General features: G+C 35.7%; 3 protein-coding genes across 3 annotated transcripts; all 3 read left to right on the top strand.

The window, feature by feature from the left end:
• Nucleotides 1–5,437: 5,437 nt before the first annotated feature.
• On the top strand, nt 5,438–7,943 carry EMB3141 (Pentatricopeptide repeat (PPR-like) superfamily protein). The gene has a single exon (XM_078991027.1). It carries the CDS (start codon nt 5,637–5,639, stop codon nt 7,746–7,748), a length of 2,112 nt encoding a protein of 703 aa, XP_078847153.1. The 5' UTR covers nt 5,438–5,636; the 3' UTR covers nt 7,749–7,943.
• Nucleotides 7,944–8,146: 203 nt separating this feature from the next.
• LOC145042578 (putative inactive purple acid phosphatase 27) lies at nt 8,147–11,440 on the top strand. Its single transcript, XM_078991028.1, has 12 exons — nt 8,147–8,501; nt 8,586–8,677; nt 8,972–9,047; nt 9,157–9,279; nt 9,371–9,463; nt 9,570–9,705; nt 9,827–9,908; nt 9,988–10,120; nt 10,191–10,396; nt 10,479–10,604; nt 10,696–11,005; nt 11,086–11,440. Exons 1-12 carry the CDS (start codon nt 8,262–8,264, stop codon nt 11,389–11,391), a joined length of 1,923 nt encoding a protein of 640 aa, XP_078847154.1. The 5' UTR covers nt 8,147–8,261; the 3' UTR covers nt 11,392–11,440.
• An 843-nt stretch (nt 11,441–12,283) lies between these two features.
• Nucleotides 12,284–13,741, top strand: LOC145042576 (uncharacterized). Its single transcript, XM_078991026.1, has 4 exons — nt 12,284–12,608; nt 12,691–12,861; nt 12,940–13,055; nt 13,377–13,741. The coding sequence occupies exons 1-3, from the start codon at nt 12,435–12,437 to the stop codon at nt 13,051–13,053; spliced, it is 459 nt and encodes a 152-aa protein (XP_078847152.1). The 5' UTR covers nt 12,284–12,434; the 3' UTR covers nt 13,054–13,055; nt 13,377–13,741.
• Nucleotides 13,742–21,433: the final 7,692 nt, after the last annotated feature.

Here is a 21,433-nt window from a genome sequence, read left to right as displayed (position 1 = left end):
GGCTAATTTTGACTTTTATTTTTATTATTTATTTTTAGAAGGCCGGGACAGAAAAACTTCGTTATAAATTCATAACTTCTTCGTCTGACGTCCGTTCTCGCCTAACTTTTCATTGTTTCGCTACTAACAGCAGGATCTTTGATTCTCATTTAGATCGTTTCAGCTAAAAACCGCTCGATCTTAAATCGAGTATTCGGGCTGCATACTGCCACGTCGAAACTTTAGAAAATCATAACTTCCTCATACGAAGTCAGATTTGGGCGTTCCTTTTATGCACGCTCTCGGTTTAACGAAATCTACGACTTTCGTTTAGATCGCTAAGGATAAATATCGCTCTATCTTAAATTCATATTTTACGTCACTCGGCATCGTGTCGATTCTGTCGCGAAACTTCGACAGGTCATAACTTCTTCGTTATAACTCGGATTTTGGCATTCCTTATATCTCCGGAATCCTTGTTTCGACCACTACAACTTTATGCAAAGATGTCGGGCTTATCTCACACTTAAATTTTGACGCTTATTTTATTCTTAATTTATTAAATTATAAAATTAAGAAAATACACACATAAATCACATAATTCACAAATAATACATTCTTATTATTTCAAGTTGAGTTAAAAAGGTTAACCTAGACTATTACATTGCTAAAAATGGCAAGCCCAGAAACACAGGCGTTACAATTCTCTCCACCTTAGAATGATTCCGTCCCCGGAATCACACATCAACAAACAAATGCGGATAGTGACTCCTCATGTCACTCTCCGTCTCCCAGGTGAGATTCAGCCCATTCGTGTGTTTCCATCGGACAAGCACTAACTCCACCATCTTACGTTGCAATTTCTTAGTCTTTCGGTCAACAATTGCCTCCGGTTCCTCAATCAACCTTTTGTTCTCATCGATCCTCAACTCTGAAAGTGGAATTATGTCGGGAACTTCTCCCGTGAACTTCCTCAAATAACACATATGGAAAGTGTTATGAATTCCATTCAGTTCTTCTGGTAGTTCGAGCTTGTAAGCTTGGTTCCCAATCCTCTGAAGAACTTTAAACGGTCCAATAAACCTTGGACTCAACTTTCCCCTTTTACCAAATCTTATAAGTCCCTTCCACGGCGAGACTTTAAGCAAAACCGAATCCCCAACTTCAAAAGTCGTCGGTCTTCGCTTTTTGTCAGCATAACTCTTTTGACGATCTTGAGCAGCTAACATTCTTTCCCTAATTATTTTCAACTTTTCAACAGTCTGATGAACCATCTCCGATCCCATAAACTGCTTTTCCCCAGCCTCAAGCCAACAAGACGGCGTACGACACTTTTGTCCATACAAGGCTTGGTAAGGTGCCATCTTAATGCTCGAGTGAAAACTATTGTTATAGGAAAATTCTACCAACGGTAAATGTTCATCCCAATTACCTAGGAATTCCAAGGTACATGCTCTCAGCATATCTTCAAGTGTTTGTATCGTTCGTTCGCTCTGACCATCGGTCTGCGGATGGTAAGCTGTACTTAAACACAACTTGGTACCCAATTCTTCTTGTAGACTTTTCCAAAATCGCGAGGTGAAACGACTATCACGATCCGACACAATTGTTAACGGAACACTGTGAAGCCTCACAATTTCCTTTACGTAAGAATTCGCAAGCTTTTCCATAGACCATTTCTCCTTGGCTGCTATGAAATGCGCACTCTTAGTGAATCGATCAACGACCACCCAAATCATGTCGTGACCATTCTTTGTTCTGGGCAGTTTAGTGACAAAATCCATGGCAATGTCTTCCCAGTTACCCATAGGCACAGGTAAAGGTTCTAAACTCCCGTACGGTTTCTGATGTTGTGTCTTGACTCTCGCACAAGTCACACACTCGGCCACATACTTTGCAACATCAAGCTTCATCGTCGGCCACCAGTAGTAGGGTTTCAGATCCCTATACATTTTAGTGCTACCGGGATGAATCGAATACATGGTCTTGTGAGCTTCTTCCATCAGAAGATCTCTAATTCCTCCTGACTTAGGTACCCAAATACGATCTTGGAATACCTTCAGTCCATGACCGTTTGTACCAAACACCAACGTTTTACCCAAACGTTCCTCCTTTCGGTCATTTTTCTCAGAAGCTTCCTCTTGAGCTTTCTTTATACTTTCCACAATGGTCGAGACAACTTCAATTCTCAACGCTCTTGGCCTTTTCCTTTCAAGATTGACTTTCCGACTGAGAGCATCAGCAACAATATTAGCCTTACCGGGGTGGTAAAGTATCTCGCAGTCGTAGTCCTTGAGTAATTCCAGCCAGCGTCGTTGCCTCATATTCAATTCCTTCTGATTAAAGAGATATTGGAGACTCTTATGATCAGTGAAAAGTTTGCACTTAGTGCCATAGAGGTAATGCCTCCATATCTTCAGAGCGAAAACTACCGCTGCCAACTCCAAATCATGAGTCGGGTAGTTCTTTTCATGCTCTTTCAGTTGTCGAGACGCATATGCTATCACCTTTTCTCTTTGGGTTAAAACACAACCCAATCCAACCCCAGATGCATCGCTATAAACAGTGAAGTCTTCAACTCCATCGGGTAGAGAAAGTATCGGTGCCTCGCATAGTTTCTTCTTTAGCTTATCGAATGCTTCTTTATGCTTCTCACTCCAAGCATAAGCAGCTCCTTTGTGGGTCAAAGCTGTCAATGGAGTAGCAATCGAAGAAAAGCCTTGGATAAACCTTCGGTAATATCCGGCTAATCCTAAAAAGCTTCGAATCTCCGTGGGACTTTTCGGTTGTTCCCACTTCATTACAGCTTCAATCTTTGCTGGATCAACCATTATCCCTTCCTGGTTGACCACGTGACCCAAGAATTGGACTTCACGAATCCAAAAATCACATTTGGAGAACTTAGCATACAGCTTCTCCTTCTTCAAAACTTCTAACACTTCTCGCAAGTGTCTACCATGCTCCTCCTGGCTTTCTTACTAGTTCTTAGTGGATTTGGTTCCTATTCCCCTGCGAAGGAATAAGGTTATAGTGGGTATGGATTGGATGAAACCCAATGGGGCAGTGATTGATTGTGAGCTGCACTTAGTAAGGGTCCGCACTCTTAGTGGGGGAGAGTTAGTGATTCAGGGCGAGAGGCCACAACGTGGACCGATTCTTTGTTCAGCAGCGAGAGTGAGGCGCTACTTCCAGCAGGGATGTGCGGGGTACGTCGCCTATGTTATGGATGCCCGGGAGAAGGGTAAGGCAACAATTGTCGATGTATCGGTAGTACGAGAGTACCCAGATGTATTTCCAGAGGATTTGCCTGGAATACCTCCTCAGAGACAGGTTGAGTTCAGGATTGATCTGGTTCCTGGTACGGCTCCGATAGCCAAGGCACCGTATCGGTTGGCTCCTCCCGAGATGCAGGAGTTGTCTATGCAGCTGCAGGAGTTGCTAGACAAAGGATTTATCAGGCTTGAGTCCCCAATCTGTTGTGGTTCAAAGGAGCCCAGTTGAGTGTTAGCAGAGGTTTAGAAGGGTCCCAAGGAGTGTTTCGACGTATTAAGACATAGCCATAATCTGGAAATCATGGGACTTGACGAGCGAAAGAACACACCCGACAAGTCCAAGGCAATCTTCTTACCCACAAGATCAAACTCGGCTAGTCGTAGACTGGACGTGTTCATATGATGAAGGAGGACTCGACGAGTTGTTCATACAACTCGGCGAGTCAGATGAAGGTTGACTTGATGTTATTATGGAAGGAGAACTCGTCGAGTCTTTGCTAAACTCGACGAGTAGAGTCGGGTTGGGGAATAAAAGAAAGGATAGGGACTCGACGAGTTGGCAGCCTAACTCGGCGAGTCAGCTCAACTGGCAGTTGACTTTGACCAGGATAAGGACTTTGGCTAGGGGTAAAATAGTCACTTTACCCTAAGATTAGTATCAATGTTTGACTAAGTGTCTTTATGAGAATTGTAGCCGGGGAGTTATCGGAGCAGCAGTCAGACATTTTCCGCTCAACATTCTAGTAGTCAGCCTTACGAGGTGAGTTTCCTTCCAGTAGGGACGGGTCTACGGCCACAATGTTGGCGCGCTTAGATAACAGTAGTTTTCGGACTGCGGTTCGATGCCGAGGTGGTTCCGAGAAGTGGTTCATTATCCTTGATGTCTTTGTGATTCAAGCATGTCTATGTGTTATGTGTTTTGGAATGCAGTCCGATGCAGTATGCAGTATATGTGTTATTGTTATATGCCATGATTATGTTTTGCTATGTTCAGTCAGTTCCGGACTTCAGTCTGATGCAGTGGGAAAGACCCTAGTTAGTTCCGGACTTCGGTCCGATGCAGGAGGCAAGGCCCCAGTTAGTTCCAGACTTTGGTCCGATGCAGAGGGCGAGGCCCTAGTCAGTTCCGGACTTCAGTCCAATGCAGTGGGAAAGGCCATAGTTAGTTCCGGACTTCGGTCCGATGCAGGGGGCAAGGCCCCAGTTAGTTCCGGACTTCGGTCCGATGCAGAGGGCAAGGCCCTAGTCAGTTCCGGACCCAATGCAGTGGGAAAGGCCCTAGTTAGTTCCGGACTTCGGTCCGATGCAGGGGGCAATGCCGCAGTCAGTTCCGGACTTCGGTCCGATGTAGAGGGCGAGGCCCTAGTCAGTTCCGGACTTCGGTCCTATGCAGTGGGCAAGGCCGAGTATGTGCTTTATATGTTATTGTATGGTATGTGGTAGTATGGGGGAGCTCACTAAGCTTCGTACTTACAGTTTCAATTTTGGTTTCCGGTACTTCAGCTAGCAAGGGGAATAGCTCGGGATGATGACATTACACCCACCACAGTTTTAGCCTGGAAGTTAGACTCTGATATTTTTGACATGATTTGACATCAGTTGTGATATGAGACATATTTTATGATATTTTGAGACACGACTTATGATTTTACTATATGATATTTAGATATTATGGTTTTAGTAATGTTTTCAAACGAAATTTTTGACTTGTATTTTTGGAATGTTTCAGGTTCGGGATGTTCTCTTTGATGCTTGTCGGCATGCTGGTATTTCTGTGAAGAAAGAAGCGCCGATGAACTTTTTGGCGGACCCGCAGGATGGAATGTTATCACTTAGACCGGTTGACATCATGGTCTCTGGATGGATAAGAGGGAAGCATGTGTGCGTGGACCTTACTTGGGTCTCTCCTATCGTTGGTTTGGGGAGCGGAGGTTTCATAGCTGAACATGCCGTTTTGAAAGCCGCTGCGTGCAAAGTGGTAAAACACGAGAATGAATGTATAGAAAATCAACATGTGTTTGTACCTTTTGCATTCGATACATTCGGTTTTTCTCGCAACAGAGGCGGTGAAGCTCCTCAATAAAATCCAACGGATCATGCATTATAATATAATATCTTCTAGATGCTAAGATGTTGTCAAAGTTAGTCCTTTGCTTCGATATATGGAACCTTTATGATTTGTCAATTTGTTAGTAAACTAACCTTCACCAAACAACGACGGATTTTTCTATGCAGCCCCCTAATATTAGATCACAAGAAACCTTCGTCGACTCACCAAATCTCCTCCATAATCCGCGTTCTTCAGAAATTGCACCAAGAAATTCTTCTATCTAAATCCCCACACCAGTCAGTTACCGATTCCCTTTTCTTTTCAGATAATTCTCGATGGACATTACCTTGTCGCGTTATCAGAACACATCAGTCTTCGAAAGTAGCTCTTTGTCGTTAACGGATGTTAAATTCTTTCAAGAAAGACACTTGCTTTCTGCGTCTCACTTGTTAAACAAAAGAGCACGAAGAGCCCAGGTATATGCAATTAGTTGTCATTTTGTAGAACAGGGATTACATCCAAAACCCAAGCCAAAACCACTGAGTAATGGTCATGATATATTAAAGAAAGAAACTCATGTCCAAGAGTCGCGACAGATGAAAGGTTCTAGTTCAGGACTCTGTGGCCAGATCGAGAAGCTGGTTCTCTGTAAACGATATAGAGATGCTCTTGAAATGTTTGAGATTTTGGAAATTGAGTGCGAGTATGATGTCCATGTTGGCAAGAGTACTTATGATGCGTTAGTGGATGCTTGTATCAGTTTGAAGTCAATTAGAGGGGTTAAAAGAGTGTTTAATTTTATGATTAACAGTGGGTTTGAGCCCGATTTGTATTTGAAAAACAGGATGCTACTGATGCATGTCAAATGTGGGATGATGATTGATGCCCGCATGTTGTTTGACGAAATGCCAGAGAGAAATTTAGTTTCTTGGAACACAATAATTGCAGGGCTTGTGGACTCTCGAGATTATCTGGAAGCGTTTCAGTTGTTTCTAACAATGTGGGAGGAACAATCTGACGCCAGTTCACGTACTTTTGCCACCATGATGCGTGCATCTGCAGGACTGGAAATGATTTTTCCAGGACAACAATTACACGCTTGTGCTATAAAACTGGGTGTAAGTCAAGATATCTTCGTATCATGTGCACTAATCGACATGTACAGCAAGTGTGGAAGCATCGAGGACGCCCAATGCGTGTTTGATGAAATGCCTGAGAAAACAACAGTGGGTTGGAATACAATCATTGCAGGGTACGCCCTTCATGGATACAGTGAAGAAGCTTTAGATCTCTACTACGAGATGCAAGATTCTGGTGTTAAAATGGACCACTTCACTTTCTCAATGATAGTAAGAGTGTGTACACGATTAGCTTCACTAGAACATGCCAAACAAGCACACGCAGGCCTCATCCGCAATGGTTTTGGTCTAGACATAGTTGCCAACACTGCACTTGTTGACTTCTACAGTAAATGGGGAAGAATCGATGATGCACGCAACGTGTTTGATAAAATGCCTCACAAGAATGTTATATCATGGAACGCGTTAATTGCTGGATATGGTAATCACGGGAGAGGAATTGAAGCTTTAAAGTTATTCAAACGAATGATTACTGAAAACATGATCCCAAATCATGTTACTTTTCTTGCTGTTCTTTCTGCTTGTAGCTATTCAGGTTTATCAGATCAAGGGTGGGACATATTTGACTCAATGGGAACAGATTTCAAGGTAAAACCTAGAGCTATGCATTATGCGTGTATGATTGAGTTATTAGGTCGTGAAGGGTTATTAGATGAAGCTTTTTCTTTGATCCAAAATGCTCCATTTAATCCTACAGTCAATATGTGGGCTTCTTTGCTTACAGCTTGTAGGGTCCACAAGAATCTAGAACTTGGAAAGCTTGCAGCTGAAAAAATATATGGTATGGAGCCAGAAAAGCTTAGTAATTATGTTGTTCTTTTAAATATTTACAACAGTTGTGGAAAACAAAAAGAAGCTGCTTCTGTTTTTCATACTTTAAAAAAGAAAGGTTTGAGGATGTTGCCTGTTTGCACTTGGATAGATGTGAAGAAACAGCAGCATATGTTTGTTTCAGGGGATAAAAAATCAAAATCCCATGTTGAAATTGTTAAAAATTTGAAGAAATTAATGTTGGGAATTGAAAAACATGGTTATGTTCCAAAGAAAAACACTTTGCTTCCTGATGTTGATGAAAGGGAAGAACAGATGTTAATGTTTCATAGTGAGAAACTTGCAGTTTCTTTTGGGCTGATGAATACTTCAGATTCAACACCTTTGCATTTGGTGCAGAGTCACCGGATTTGTGATGACTGCCACCTGGCAGTTAAGTTGATGGCTAAGCTGACTGGACGAGTGATTGTTGTGAGAGATGCTAGCAGATTTCATCGGTTTGAAAATGGAAAATGTTCTTGTGGTGATTATTGGTGAACAAGATTTGATAATTTCAGAAAAAGTAGTTTTTATTTTTTTTATTTTTTTTATTTTTTTTTAAATCTTTTCTATAATCTTTAATCCCATCTTTAATTATTCTATTTCTGTTTACTTGCGAGTTATAAATTGTAACTTGTAATCACAAAAGTTCAGATTTTGCAATAAATAAATTTGCATCCTGTTATCGTTTAATTTTTTATGTTTCATATAATTATATTTAGTATGTAACTAACTCTTCATAAGTCACTGCAGAAAGCATGAAGAATTTGCTCCTAAATTTCCTGGGAGATGAATCCCCAAGGTCACGAATACTTGTTTCACACTCACACAGTTTGTGTGTCCTTTTTTAATGTTAAACAACTTGTATTTAACGTTAAAAAAGTGTTGCATATTATTTTGTTTAAATCATTTTTTAAAGTCTGTTATGATATTTGTGATTAGTAGCTATAAATATAGAAATATAACCAAGATTTTTCTTATTGAGTTCATGCACACCAAGTGTTTGATAAAATGATAACAAAGAATAATCTCTTAACTCTCTTCTTGCTACTATCAACTTTCTTTGTTTCAAAGCTTTGTAATGCTTTATCCAACAGTCACCTCACCGGAACTCCTCCCAACCACCACCACCACCTCCACCATGCTCCCGCCAGCGAACAACCACTTGCCAAGATTGCAATTCACAAAGCTGTTAATGCTCTCCAAGAATCAGCTTGTATTACTGCTAACCCTTTACTTATGGGGTGTCAGGTGAAAAATGGTTTATTTTATATTTTTTAAAAGTCACTTTATAACTTGTAATCATAACAACCAGTGAGTGACTTGATTTTATAGGGTGAGGATACTGAATGGGTCAACGTGGAGGTCAAGACCTCAGAACCAAGTGAGGGTGATTGGGTTGGAGTTTTCTCACCAGCAAATTTCAAGTAGTCTTTTTACTTTTTTGCCCCTTCACAAAATTATATATTTAGGGTTTAGGTTAAAATCTGTTGTCCAACTATTTGCTATGTCCACATTTGGTAACTCTAAGTATTCAGTACAAATTTAAAAAATCTAGGGACCTTAAATGTTCAAAAAAAAAAAAAATCCAGAGGGATCAAATGTGGACGCATCAAATTGTTAGTTAGTGGATTTCAACTTTCAACTTTCAACCCTTACATATTTCACCTTTTATTTCTCATACAAAATGTTTTTTCTCAACAATTGAAAAAATATTGCAGTTCATCAGATTGTTACGCTGAATCATCCAATGAATTGCAAGATAATGGTCCATACATATGCACAGCCCCAATCAAAGTAAGATGTTTTATAAAAAGGAACTCTTGAAGATAAAAAAAACTTTATATATATTTTTTATTTTTTATATTTCTTTTAACCAATTAAAGTAAGATGTTGTTATAAACAGTACATGTTCGCGAACCATTCGAATCATGATTACACTACAACAGGGAAAGCGTCGCTAACATTCCAAATCATCAATCAACGTGCAGATTTCTCCTTCGCACTTTTTTCTGGAGGATTAGAGAACGTATTTGCAAACTCACTCTTATTTTATTTTTTAATAATAATGTTTTCCGATTTTTCAATGAGCAATTAATTACTTTCGGGAATTTCAACAGCCAAAGTTGATAAGCGCTTCATCCCCTATATCGTTTGCAAACCCTAAGGCTCCACTTTATCCACGTCTTGCTCAAGGGAAAACTTGGGATGAGGTAAATAGTAAATTTCCATTAATCATTCGATTATTTATGATTTTATTCCATCAACCAAACACTACCTAAATTTTTACATCACGTGTTACTTTTGGTGTTTATTCAGATGTCAGTGACATGGACAAGTGGCTACAACATCGATGAAGCCACTCCATTTGTTGAATGGGGTTGGGAGGATCAAAGTCAAACCAAAAAGCTTTCTCCAGCTGGAACTTTGACCTTTTCTCGTAGTAGCATGTGTGGTATGATATATTGATATGTCTTCGCTCCCCCCCCCCCCCCCCCCCCCCCCCCAACCCACCCTACCCTACCCCACCCCACCCCACCCAACCTCACTTGGTAATGTTCTTTAATTCTATATAGGGGAACCTGCAAGAACAGTTGGATGGCGTGATCCTGGTTTTATCCACACTAGTTTCTTAAAGGACTTGTGGCCTAACACCATGTATGTATTAATTTAAAAGAATAAAACATGAATTGTAGTTTTCTCATTTTTCATTTTATTTTGTGAATGGTTTTTTCAGGTATACTTACAGAATGGGTCATAAGTTGACAAACGGGTCGTTTGTTTGGAGTAAATTGTATTCTTTTAATTCATCACCGTATCCAGGACAAGACTCATTGCAACGTGTTATTATATTTGGAGACATGGGAAAGGTAGTGATTAAGTTTATAACACTTCATGTTTAGTTTTTTATTTAAAAAATCTCTACTACCATGTTTTCAGGCAGAACGTGATGGGTCAAATGAATATGACAATTATCAACCAGGATCACTGATAACTGCAAACCAACTAACAAATGAAGTAGATGACTATGATATAGTATTCCATATTGGTAATCTAGCATTTGCAAAAGGATACATCTCACAATGGGACCAATTCACAGCACAAATTGAACCTATTGCTTCAAAAAAACCTTACATGGTTGCAAGGTTAATTCCAACTTTTAAGTATTTACATAATTTGTAGTTCTAAATAAACCGAATCAGTCACAACTTACTTTCAATCTTGTAGTGGAAACAACGAACGGGATTTTCCGAATTCCGGATCCTTCTATTTAAGTTCTGATTCAGGCGGGGAGTGTGGGGTGCCTGCTGAGACCATGTTCTATGTTCCCGCAGATAACAGAGCTAAATTCTGGTAAAAATATTTATTTCTTCTGAACCATTAAGAGGTTGGGATCATTCAGTGCTAAACGGTTCAGTTAGTTCTTATTGACAAATGTTTGTAGGTATGCAACGGATTATGGGATGTTTCATTTTTGTATAGCGGATTCAGAGCATGATTGGAGGGAGGGTTCGGAACAGTATGCATGGCTAGAGAAATGTTTTGCATCAGTCGACAGACAAAAACAACCATGGCTTATCTTTGCTGCTAACCGTGTTCTTGGCTATTCTTCTAGTAGCCAGTATGCTATCGAGGGTTCTTTAGGAGAGCCAATGGGAAGGGAACATTTGCAAAAGCTATGGCAGAAATACAAAGTGGACATTGCATTTTATGGACATATCCATAGTTATGAAAGAACTTGTCCTGTATACCAGGTAATGTATAACCAATTTCCAAAATGGTTATTTTGAAATGCTTAATTGGTTACTTATTATTATTATTTTTTTAAATGTAGGATCAATGTGTGAACACGGAAAAGTATAATTATTCGGGAACTGTGGATGGGACAATTCATGTTGTTGTGGGTGGAGGAGGGAGTGAGTTGTCGACTTTTGCTTATGTTGATACGGAATGGAGTTTGTATAAAGATCATGATTGGGGATTTGTGAAACTTACTGCTTTTAATCATTCGTCGCTTTTATTTGAGTACAAGAAGAGTAGTGATGGATTGGTTTATGATAGTTTTACAATAGCAAGGGACTACAAAGATGTTTTGGCATGTGTACATGATGGTTGTGGAACTTCCACTTTGGCTCCATGAGAGTTACTTGTATGAGGCTTTGAAGTTTAAGTAATGTGTTACATTCTAAGAGGGCTTTTAATTTTTATGGCAAGTGAGCAAATCTTAACTAGCTTTAATGAAAAAAGTTTTTCAATAATGGGCGAGTTTTAAGGGTCTTGGTGGCATTAGCCCTTTAGCTACTATAATTTTTTGAAATTATCTATGTTCCCTAAAATCTAAATAATTCACTCACAACCATTAAATTAACGAAAATGGACTCAAAGTTAACATCTATTAGAATGAAAAACATAAATGCTAAAGTTTTCAAGTGATTTTGTGTTGTGAAATGGTCGACTCATTTGTGTTATTTTAAATATGATAAATAAATAGAAGCAACTAGAACAAGTAGCAATAGAAATATCATGTCGGAAACCTTTATAGGGAGAAAGTCATGAAACTGGACTGTATATATTAAATATAATAGCATTTATAATGGTAATTTCATTGGGAAAGTTGAATAAGTTGATAAGTTCAGTTGTTATTCAATAGATTAAATTATATTAAGAGATGTCATCTTATCATTCAATCGATTTGAAGTTCAATGATCATCGAAAAAAATCAAAAAATTAAGTTTTTAATTCTTAAATATATACTATAAATTATCTTTTGTAATATTTTATTAAATTTTATACAATTCATAGGAAAAAATGATAGAAAAATGATATAACATTCTATTAAATTCTACTGAATGTGACCTACTCATATCCAATCTCCTCCCACATGTCTACTCAAGTCCTCTCATGTGTAACCAACGGAGATGAAATATAATTTGACCAAAGATAAAGGGGTTTAAATGACAAAAACAGTAGCCGATGTGCTTAAATTGTGAAGTCACATTTGTTTAATGGGTTAAATAAATTAACTGTTATTATCATTTTGTACCCGAAAGAAACGAAAAACTCCAAAAGGACCTTCAAACTTCAACGCACGCCGTTTCTAGGGCACATTCGGAGTCGAGTTTAGTCAACGACAAAATCTGCGACTGTGGAGTGTGGAGTTGATGCAATTACACGATTGTGACAATGGAGCATTCATTATGGGGAAATCTACCGTTGTTGGTGAGAGCGAATTCGAAGGAATCCGTGGAGTTCATACTCCAAACCCTATGGAGAACTCGCAAAATTGGACTTGATTCAACCGATCGCGATGTCATCCGTGATATGCTTCAACTTCAAAATGATGCCGACCTCGATCCTGTAATTACCTTTTAATAGTTTTTGCTATAATTTTTCCGATGTTTTTGTTTTTCCTAATTGCTTTAAAGATGTAATTTTGTAGCTTTTGGTATGCCTACGCATGTTGATTCGTAGATGTGTCTATGAGAACAACAATAAGGATGAAATACAGAAATTATTCCCTGAAGAAGTCTTGCCTGAGATACAGAGATTATTGACACTTCTGCTACAAAAGTTCCATAAGGAGTGGAGAGAAGATATAGCGAAAGATCAGGTACTCTTGGTTGATAATAATTTCGTTTTTACAGGATATGTGAACTAGGGTTTCCCCTAAATCTGTTTTAACTTTCAGCTTCAGAGCAACACAGAGCTAAATTCAGGAGAAACAGATGTCAACTTTCAGTTGTCTAAAGATAGACTAGAGACGATGTTGAAGTCTATGTATTCTATGAGTGATCAACAATGAAGGTACATGATTTCATTCCCATAGTATCTTCATGACATGCTATTTGAGATGGTGAATGAATGTCAACCTTGTCAAACGTTTCCTTATATGAAAGTCAACATTGTTGAACCTTTCTTTGTTTAAACAAATCATCAAATCTATTCTCAATATTTCTCAATATTGGGTCAATTTTTTTTGAAGACTTTTAGGTTTTATGGGGTTCAGTTTTTTGAATAATCCTATAAATTAGTAACAAATCTAGTTAGAAGTTTAAGAGTTTTAAGGAAACTATTAAACTTCTAATTAAGGATTGGTACTTTCATTAAAAATGCATTAAAATACAGGATGTCGAAGGGCATCAAGGTAGAGATTGGAAGAAGAAATAAGGGAGAAGGAGAATAGATTAGAATCAAGTGCACAGGGCTTCTTAACCTCCTTCCCCCTGTATTGATGTGTGGTAACAAAGAAGAAAGAAAGAGGAGACTCGAACACTTGATGAAATTTCAAACCACCCAAAATGAAGGTATGTTTTGTTGGTCATTTGGGTACTATGGTTAGACAAAATTGAATCTGATGTATCCTAGAAAGTTAAAAATTTGATAAATTGAAGTCGTATGCGAGTTTCCTTGAGCAACATTACTTTAATTATATGTTTTTTGTTCTTATGTACACTAATTACAGTGTATTTATAGTGATTTATAGTTATTTATATTGTTGTTTTGTTCTTATGTGGATTGGCATTTGTGTGCCTGATTTATAAGGATTTATAGTGTTGTTTGGTGTATATGTATGCAGTAAAATAAAAATTGAAGATATATGTGAAATTAAAGAAAATGAAGTTTTGATGCTTTGGATTATTGGATGTTGGCTCACATACAGTTTCTTGATTGACATGTGTTTTCAGATCGGATTAGATTTTTGTTGGCTGGGTTGTGCCTATTATAACAAGAAATAACATTATACTTCCAATTATTATAAGTATAATGTTGTAATCGAAAGAAATGATTCATAAGGGTAAAATTGCCATTTTTATCATTCAGTACAATAATTTAGAGGTTCCAACCAAACAACATGTTAAAGTTCATATCTAAAAAATTGAAACTTTTTAAAAAATTCAAACCTCTTAAAACTTCAGATGCTGAAAATTTAGATCTTGCCAAATAATCTCTTACTCTGGTAGTGTCTGTTGGTACTAACTCTATCGATCATCAACTTACTCACTCATACTAGGTAGTTAATGTTTTATTTCCTTATGTAGTTCATTACTCCACAATTCACTTTAATCATTTCTATGGTTCACTTCTCCAATCTCCGTTTATTGAGACCGTCCTCTAAAAGATCTTAATAATTATGGAAACTTAAGTGAACTCTAACATTTCGGTCAACTCTATACTTCATTTGCCCATTGAAGTTTTGTCCATTTTAACTCATATCACGACTAAAGTGTGTTCTATCAAACCATAGTATGAGATTGCAATTATTACCCTCTTATAGAGGATGTCTAGGAAGTAATCTTCCTTCTCGGTCCCTATGACCAATATGTTAACACTTGGTGGAAACAACTATTCCATCTGAGTCACCCAACAAAAGGTAGACCCTTATTCATGCGGTCTTTCGTCAAGAAGTAACATTCTTCCTGACCGATTCTTTACTAGGTTCTATATCCCCGATATATTACAGCTCTATCATTTTCAAACTTTATTTATCACTTAGGAAAACTGCCTAATTTACTCTTACTGGCCATACTCCTGACCATCTTTTCTATACAAACTAGCAGAAATTACATTTCCTCTTTCAATATCATTACTTAGTTATATCACAATAACTTTTGGTTAAACTATTACATTCCACACCCGCAATGTGGTTAGTCTGACTAGGTATTGATGTGTTTATTTTATACCACTAGTTTTGATATTTATAAAACCTAATGAATTTAACTAGCTAAAACACGAATAAGCAATATATCTAGGCGCGTAATAGTAAAGTAAAGTAAGCAGGGTGTCGAACTCAGAGAACGAAAATTTTCATAAGAAAATAACTGCTACTAATTTAACTAAAGAAAATAACTATGAATTGAGGGGTTTTATCAGATTTTGCAAGTTCAGAAAAACTTAAATATCAATTAACTGTTAACTAAAATTACTTAAACTAAGCTAACAAAACAGAAAATGATTTTAATTCAAGATTAAAGAGTACTTTCGTTTAGCTTCGAATCATCTTTTTTTTTTTTTTTTTTTTTTTTTTTTTTTTTTTTTTTTTATGGTTGATTTCTAATACAATGGATTATCTATGTGGTTACCAAATTATAAAGTTAGTACTGATATTTGTTCTGATTTCCTAGTGTTTAATCAATTCATGAACGACTATTACAATGAACATGAAACAAGTTGAACACTAAATTGATTTCAATGTTATTTCAACTATGAATGACAAGATCTAGTGATTACTTATCTATAATCAAAACAAACAATTCAAGTACATAATATAATTATCAATGCTTTCTAACAACGTTAAAATTAGTAACTATTATCACATAACTCTAGGATTTGCTTATCTCTAGATCTAGCAATTCAATGATCATAAATAATTAGATATCAAGTTCATGCAATCATATCATTTAACTACATAAAACTTGCAAATAAGTGATAAAAGTTAGAACTTTAACATGTTAGAATATTGATCTACCAAACACAATTAAAAACCAACATAATTTAATCCATAAAACTTGAAATCAACACATAGTATTAGGTTTCATCTATGCTAAATGAAAGTTAGGGTATTTAGCCTATAACTAAATCTAAAAAACTCATAAACATATGGTAAACTAGAGTAGACATGATATAAACTAGCAAACCAATGAATTGTTGAGTTATTCGTCTCTACAACTGAAAATATTCAAACCTCACAAGAAAAAACCCAAGAGGCGAAAAATGGGATGTTGATAAAGATATTGCTTTAATGTCATCATATTATTGTATCGTTAATGAAGATGAGTGTCGTGGAAAAAATCAAAGGAAACATAAATATGGTCACGCTTGAAGGAGATATATGATGCAAATCAGACAGAAAACCCATGAAACCTTGGTAACATGAAAATAGCTCAAATGACAGATCGTTATAAATAACTTAATGTAAGGCTTATTATTATTATTATTATTATTATTATTATTATTATTATTATTATTATTATTTTTACAGGTATTAGAGTTTTGGGTTAGTTTTGAGGTGAAATTGAAGTCGTTAGGATTTGTTTAAGAGTTTACCACTTTATAGTTTATAAGAATTAGAGATTAAGGGTATATTTAACAACAAATATTTCGGAGATTTTAAAAAAGATCGAATAAAAGGAGAAGTTCTGGATGGTAGTCTATAATTAAGAATTTTATTTTATAACAAAAAACTTCTAATTCAAAAGATACTTTAAATATATTATTTGAATTTTTTCTTTTTATGTAATTTTATAAGTTAACTATTTTTGTCAAACTCTTCTACACAAATAAAATTTACAACTTACAACTATCAAATATTTTTGCAAAAACCTTTTAACTATTAGCTTTTATGTAATTGTAAACATTAATTGCTTTTGCTAAACATTTCCATACAAATAAAAGTTGCACCTTCGGCCTACCAACTATTTATGGCAAACATACCCTAATTCTTCCTAAGAATAACGATTGTTCTTGAGTGTCATATTCTTTCGTTTCTAGTTATTTATATCATGTATTTTCTACATCATTTGGTACAAGGGTCTACCTAAAATGGAGGATTATGAAAGAGTGTACACAGTTATTTATTGTCACAATATTGGATGCGACAAATGCTTGTGTGATGTCGATATTGAGAGGATGTATGTAGTAGGGATGAAAGTTATGGAGAAAATAAAAAAACTCGAAATGCTACCGAACCAAACTCAAACTGAGTCCAGATATATCGCACAATGCCTTGTTCCTACTTTCATCCTAATCGGTATTCGGTGCAATCCAATTTGGTTCCAATGTTTTTCCTGAAGTATCAATCATGAATAAAAAGTTTAATAGTTTCATTTTAATTCTTGAACTCTTAATCATGTCCATTCCTAACTTATAAGATTATTCATAAGGGAAATCTTTAAAAAAATCTCAATATTTTAATTCAATTTATGAAAAAAATCTCAAATTTTGTTTTGTTAACAAAAAAGACCGATTAACGAATAAAAAAAATTCAAATCAACTTTTTTTACCCGTAAACTATTTTTACTTTGTTACTTCCAAAAAAGTCCCATTATTTGACCTAGTTTATGAAAAACCTCATTTTTTTACTTCGACTCTTTTACCCTTTCACTAAAACTTTGGAAATTTCTTGGTTGAAATTATGAGATAAAATAAATGTCATTAAGCTCCATAAAAATAATGATCAAAGTCCTCTATAACTGGTTATTTGCCACAAAACAATGATGTTAGCATCATTTTCAACTTATCATCGTCCATATTATCCATTTCCCACACGAACTTATGTTACAAGTATTATAAGATATTCAAATTATGTTTTGAACACCTTTATTACAATCTAACTAAAAGTAGGTTAAAGGAAAACCATCTATTATGTTTATATAAGAAACCATTGACTGATAGCAAACCAATTAATACAATAGTTGATTAGGCGAGGCTGTATGGATTCTAAAGAAGAATATGAGTTTTACCCTTAAATATTAAGCATATAGAAACAATTCCACCATTGATCAATTATTTCACATGCCAATAAATTTAAATTTTGGAGCTCCAAAACACCAAGATCATAAGAAATACAGTGTTTATTCTTCTATTGATTCACTTCTATGATCACTTTTAGTTTGATACATGAATGTATAAAGTGAAGATGTGCTTAAGATTTAAGGATAAAACCCATTCTTCTTTAGAATCTGTTCAGCCTCATCTAACATACTATTATATTGATTGGTTTGTCATTAAGTCAATCATTTTTTATATGAGTATAATAGTTGGTTTTTCTTTAACCTACTTTTAGGTAGATTGTAATAAGGTATTCATCATATAATTTGAATATCTTATAATAATTTTAACATAAATTTATGTGAGAAATGAATTATATAGACAATGATGAGTTCAAAGTAATACAAGTGTCATTGTTTTATGGCAAATAATTTGTATATATACGATTTTGATCATTAGTTTTAGAGAACTAAATAACGTTTATTTCTATTCATAATTTCAACCAAGAAATATCTAGATTTTTAGTGAAAATGATATTCAAAATAAAAAGTTGAAGTAATTTTTTTTGGGACTTTTTTATAAACTGGATCAAATAAAAAGATTTTTTTGGAAGTAACCGGATAAAAAATGGTTTACATATATAAAATGGATGATTTGAATTTTTTATTCGGTAATTGAGATTTTTTGTTATCAAAATAAAATTTGGGATTTTCTCATAATCTGTATTAAAATATTGAGACTTTTATGAAGATTTATGTTATTCATAATATTAAAAAAAATAAAAAATAATAATAAATTGGTTCATATAATGTTCGATTTATAACCATTCTTAGACTAGAAGGTGTGAATGGGAAACTTCACTCACTTTTTGGGCCACAACACCATTTCCTCACTTTTCTTTCCCTCATCCAAACCCAATGAATAATTGGGAAGCTTCCCTCACTATTTTGTTTGTTTGTTTTTTTTTTTAAATAAAATTAATTCTTTTTTATGATTTATAATTTTTAAGTTAATAATAAACATAAAATTTAATTAAAAATAAAAAGCAATTCATTAATTAAAATAAAAATTACATTAAACCAAATATTTAAATTAATAGATTTAAAAAAAACGCAAACAAAAAATCAAACAAACCTAAACATAGAAAGCATAATTAATATCTTAATTTAAAAAAAAAAAAAACAAAATACATCACTCGGAATCATCGTTCTCGTCATCGACCTCATTGTCTTCATTTTTCTCCTGAACGTAACTATCGTCATCAGAATCTTCACTCTCGACGAACATATCAAAGTTCTCGTCTGATTCGTCAAACAAATCATTGTGAGAAAACTCTATCAGACGCTGAATATGAGTCCTATAAACGTGTTCCACCAAATCAACACGAAGGGCGTGATGAATGTCGTGATTGTGTAGTTCTCTTCTATTTGTCCTATACTCTTGTGTACCAACAGCTACTCATTCGACATTAGGCAAAACTTCATTTTCCTTGTACTGACATATCACTCTTTCTTCGTCTTTAAGAATTATATTATGCAATATGATACATACATACATATATTACATGCTGTAACCTTTTCACTTCATATGACCATGCCCTGACTGCTAGTACTTGCCAACGTCTCTTAAGTACACCAACTGTTCGCTCCACATTCTTTCTAGCTGACTCTTACGCCTCTTTAAACTTTTTCCTTTCTAGATCGTTAGGACATGTAAACGATTTCATAAAAACAGATAAGGGAGGATATATATCGTCAGTAAGATAGTATCCACGCTTATATGCTACCCCATTTGCTTGAAAAGGTACATCGTGCGACTTTTCAAGGTAGATATCGTTGAATACCGACGACTGGTCTAGCACATTGATGTCAGTGTTTGCACCAGCTGGACCAAAGAATGCATGCCATATTTAAAGATCATGTGATGTGGTAACCTCTAGAACGATCGTTGGCTCTTTGTGGTCGCCTCTCATGTACCGACCATGCCATGCGTTGGGGCATAATGACTAACTCCCGTGCATGAAATCGATACTACCAAGCATTTCAGGGAATCCATGCTTGCCTTCATGCACCGTGTACAATTGGTGGATATCGTTCATAGTTGGTTTGCGCAAATATCGTTGCCCATAAATCAAACAGATCACTTTGCAGAATTTGTACACACACTCCCGCACGGTACGCTCTGACATCCTAAAATATTCGTCCCATTTGTCTACGCCCATGCCATATGCTAATTGACGAATTGCAGCCGCACATTTTTGAATCGGAGAGAAGCCGTTTATCCTTCTCGCATCCATTTTCCATTGGAAATATGAAAAATGGCCTTCCAAATCGCCAACAATACGTAAGAATAGTTCCTTTCTCATCCGGAACCGACGTCGAAACTTTACAACGTAGATGGCACCATTTGCAAAGTAATCTTCTATAAGACGATCGTGTCTGGCTTCGCAATTTCTACGCAACCATGGCTTTCTTGGTTTAGATCGTGCATGTGATGTTTTGCCTACTCGGTTTTGAAAGTATACAACCATTTTCGTCATGACGGAACCGATAAACTTAGTCTCTTCTAGAGCTATCGAATCGGATAATGAAGATGATGACATTTTGATTAATATTTTTTGAAAAGAGTACGAAGGTATGTGTTAAAAAAATGGTTGGATGTTGTGATATTTATAGTGTTATCATATGAAAAATATACATACGTTAATATATATATATATATATATATATATATATATATATATATATATATATATATATTAACGTTATGTAGCCGTTGGAATAAAAAAAATCACCCAATCGGATGAGGAGTGAGAACACGGCAGCCCCGTTCCCCACCCTCCTCCCACGCCACCTTTCCCGCACCGCCGGTGTAGTGTTCCTCCTTGCGGGACCTTTCTTGCGGCCCTCCCCGCTATTTATACCGTCTGGCCTTTAGAGCGTGTATGATACATCCAAACAAATGTGAAATAAAATATTATAATATTATATTGATGCAAAACATATAGAAGACCTTGCCGAAGCCTTTATAAACAAATGAGAAAAGGGAAAACGAAGGCAAAAAAGAAACTAACTTTCATATGACCAAAACTTTTGCTTTTGAGACAAATTCTACTCTTTAAGTGTTTTATCCCACAAGTTTCATTCCTCTTAATTTTCGTCTAATTTCCAATTTACTTTTATCATTTTATTGTAAAACCATGTGTTTGTTTAGTATTTTAATTCTAGTAACTTCTAATCAATTTTAATTTCATAAACTTTGTCAATATCTGCCAAATTTAGATTCCACCTATAAAGTGGCTAAATGTAACATTTAGAAAGCTCTTGACATTATATAAAAAGCTATCGATCCCTTTGAAATTTTTTGTTTTGCGTCTCATAAGAGATTGTGAAAAAAGACATTTTGCATCTTATAATACCTTTAAAATTGTGGGGAAAAAAACATTTTGCAATAACATGCTCCTTATCAAAACAATGTAACAAATTGCATATAGTGGTCATATGTTTGTGTCCACCTTTTTAGTTTAATGTTTATAGACAATGAACGTAGTTATTTGTAAGTACTTAAAGCATTTTGCAATGACATGTTGGAGGAGTAAAATTAATGAACACTTAATACCAATATTATTCTTTTTAGCTGCGCTGACTTTCATTGTGATTTTCTAAGCTAGGGTTTAGGAGTCCGATATTTTCCAA

This window comes from Lactuca saligna, chromosome 4 (genome assembly GCF_052625555.1).
Source record: "Lactuca saligna cultivar CGN05327 chromosome 4, ASM5262555v1, whole genome shotgun sequence".
NCBI lineage: Eukaryota > Viridiplantae > Streptophyta > Magnoliopsida > Asterales > Asteraceae > Lactuca > Lactuca saligna.
This window is presented reverse-complemented; position numbering and strand designations above follow the sequence as displayed.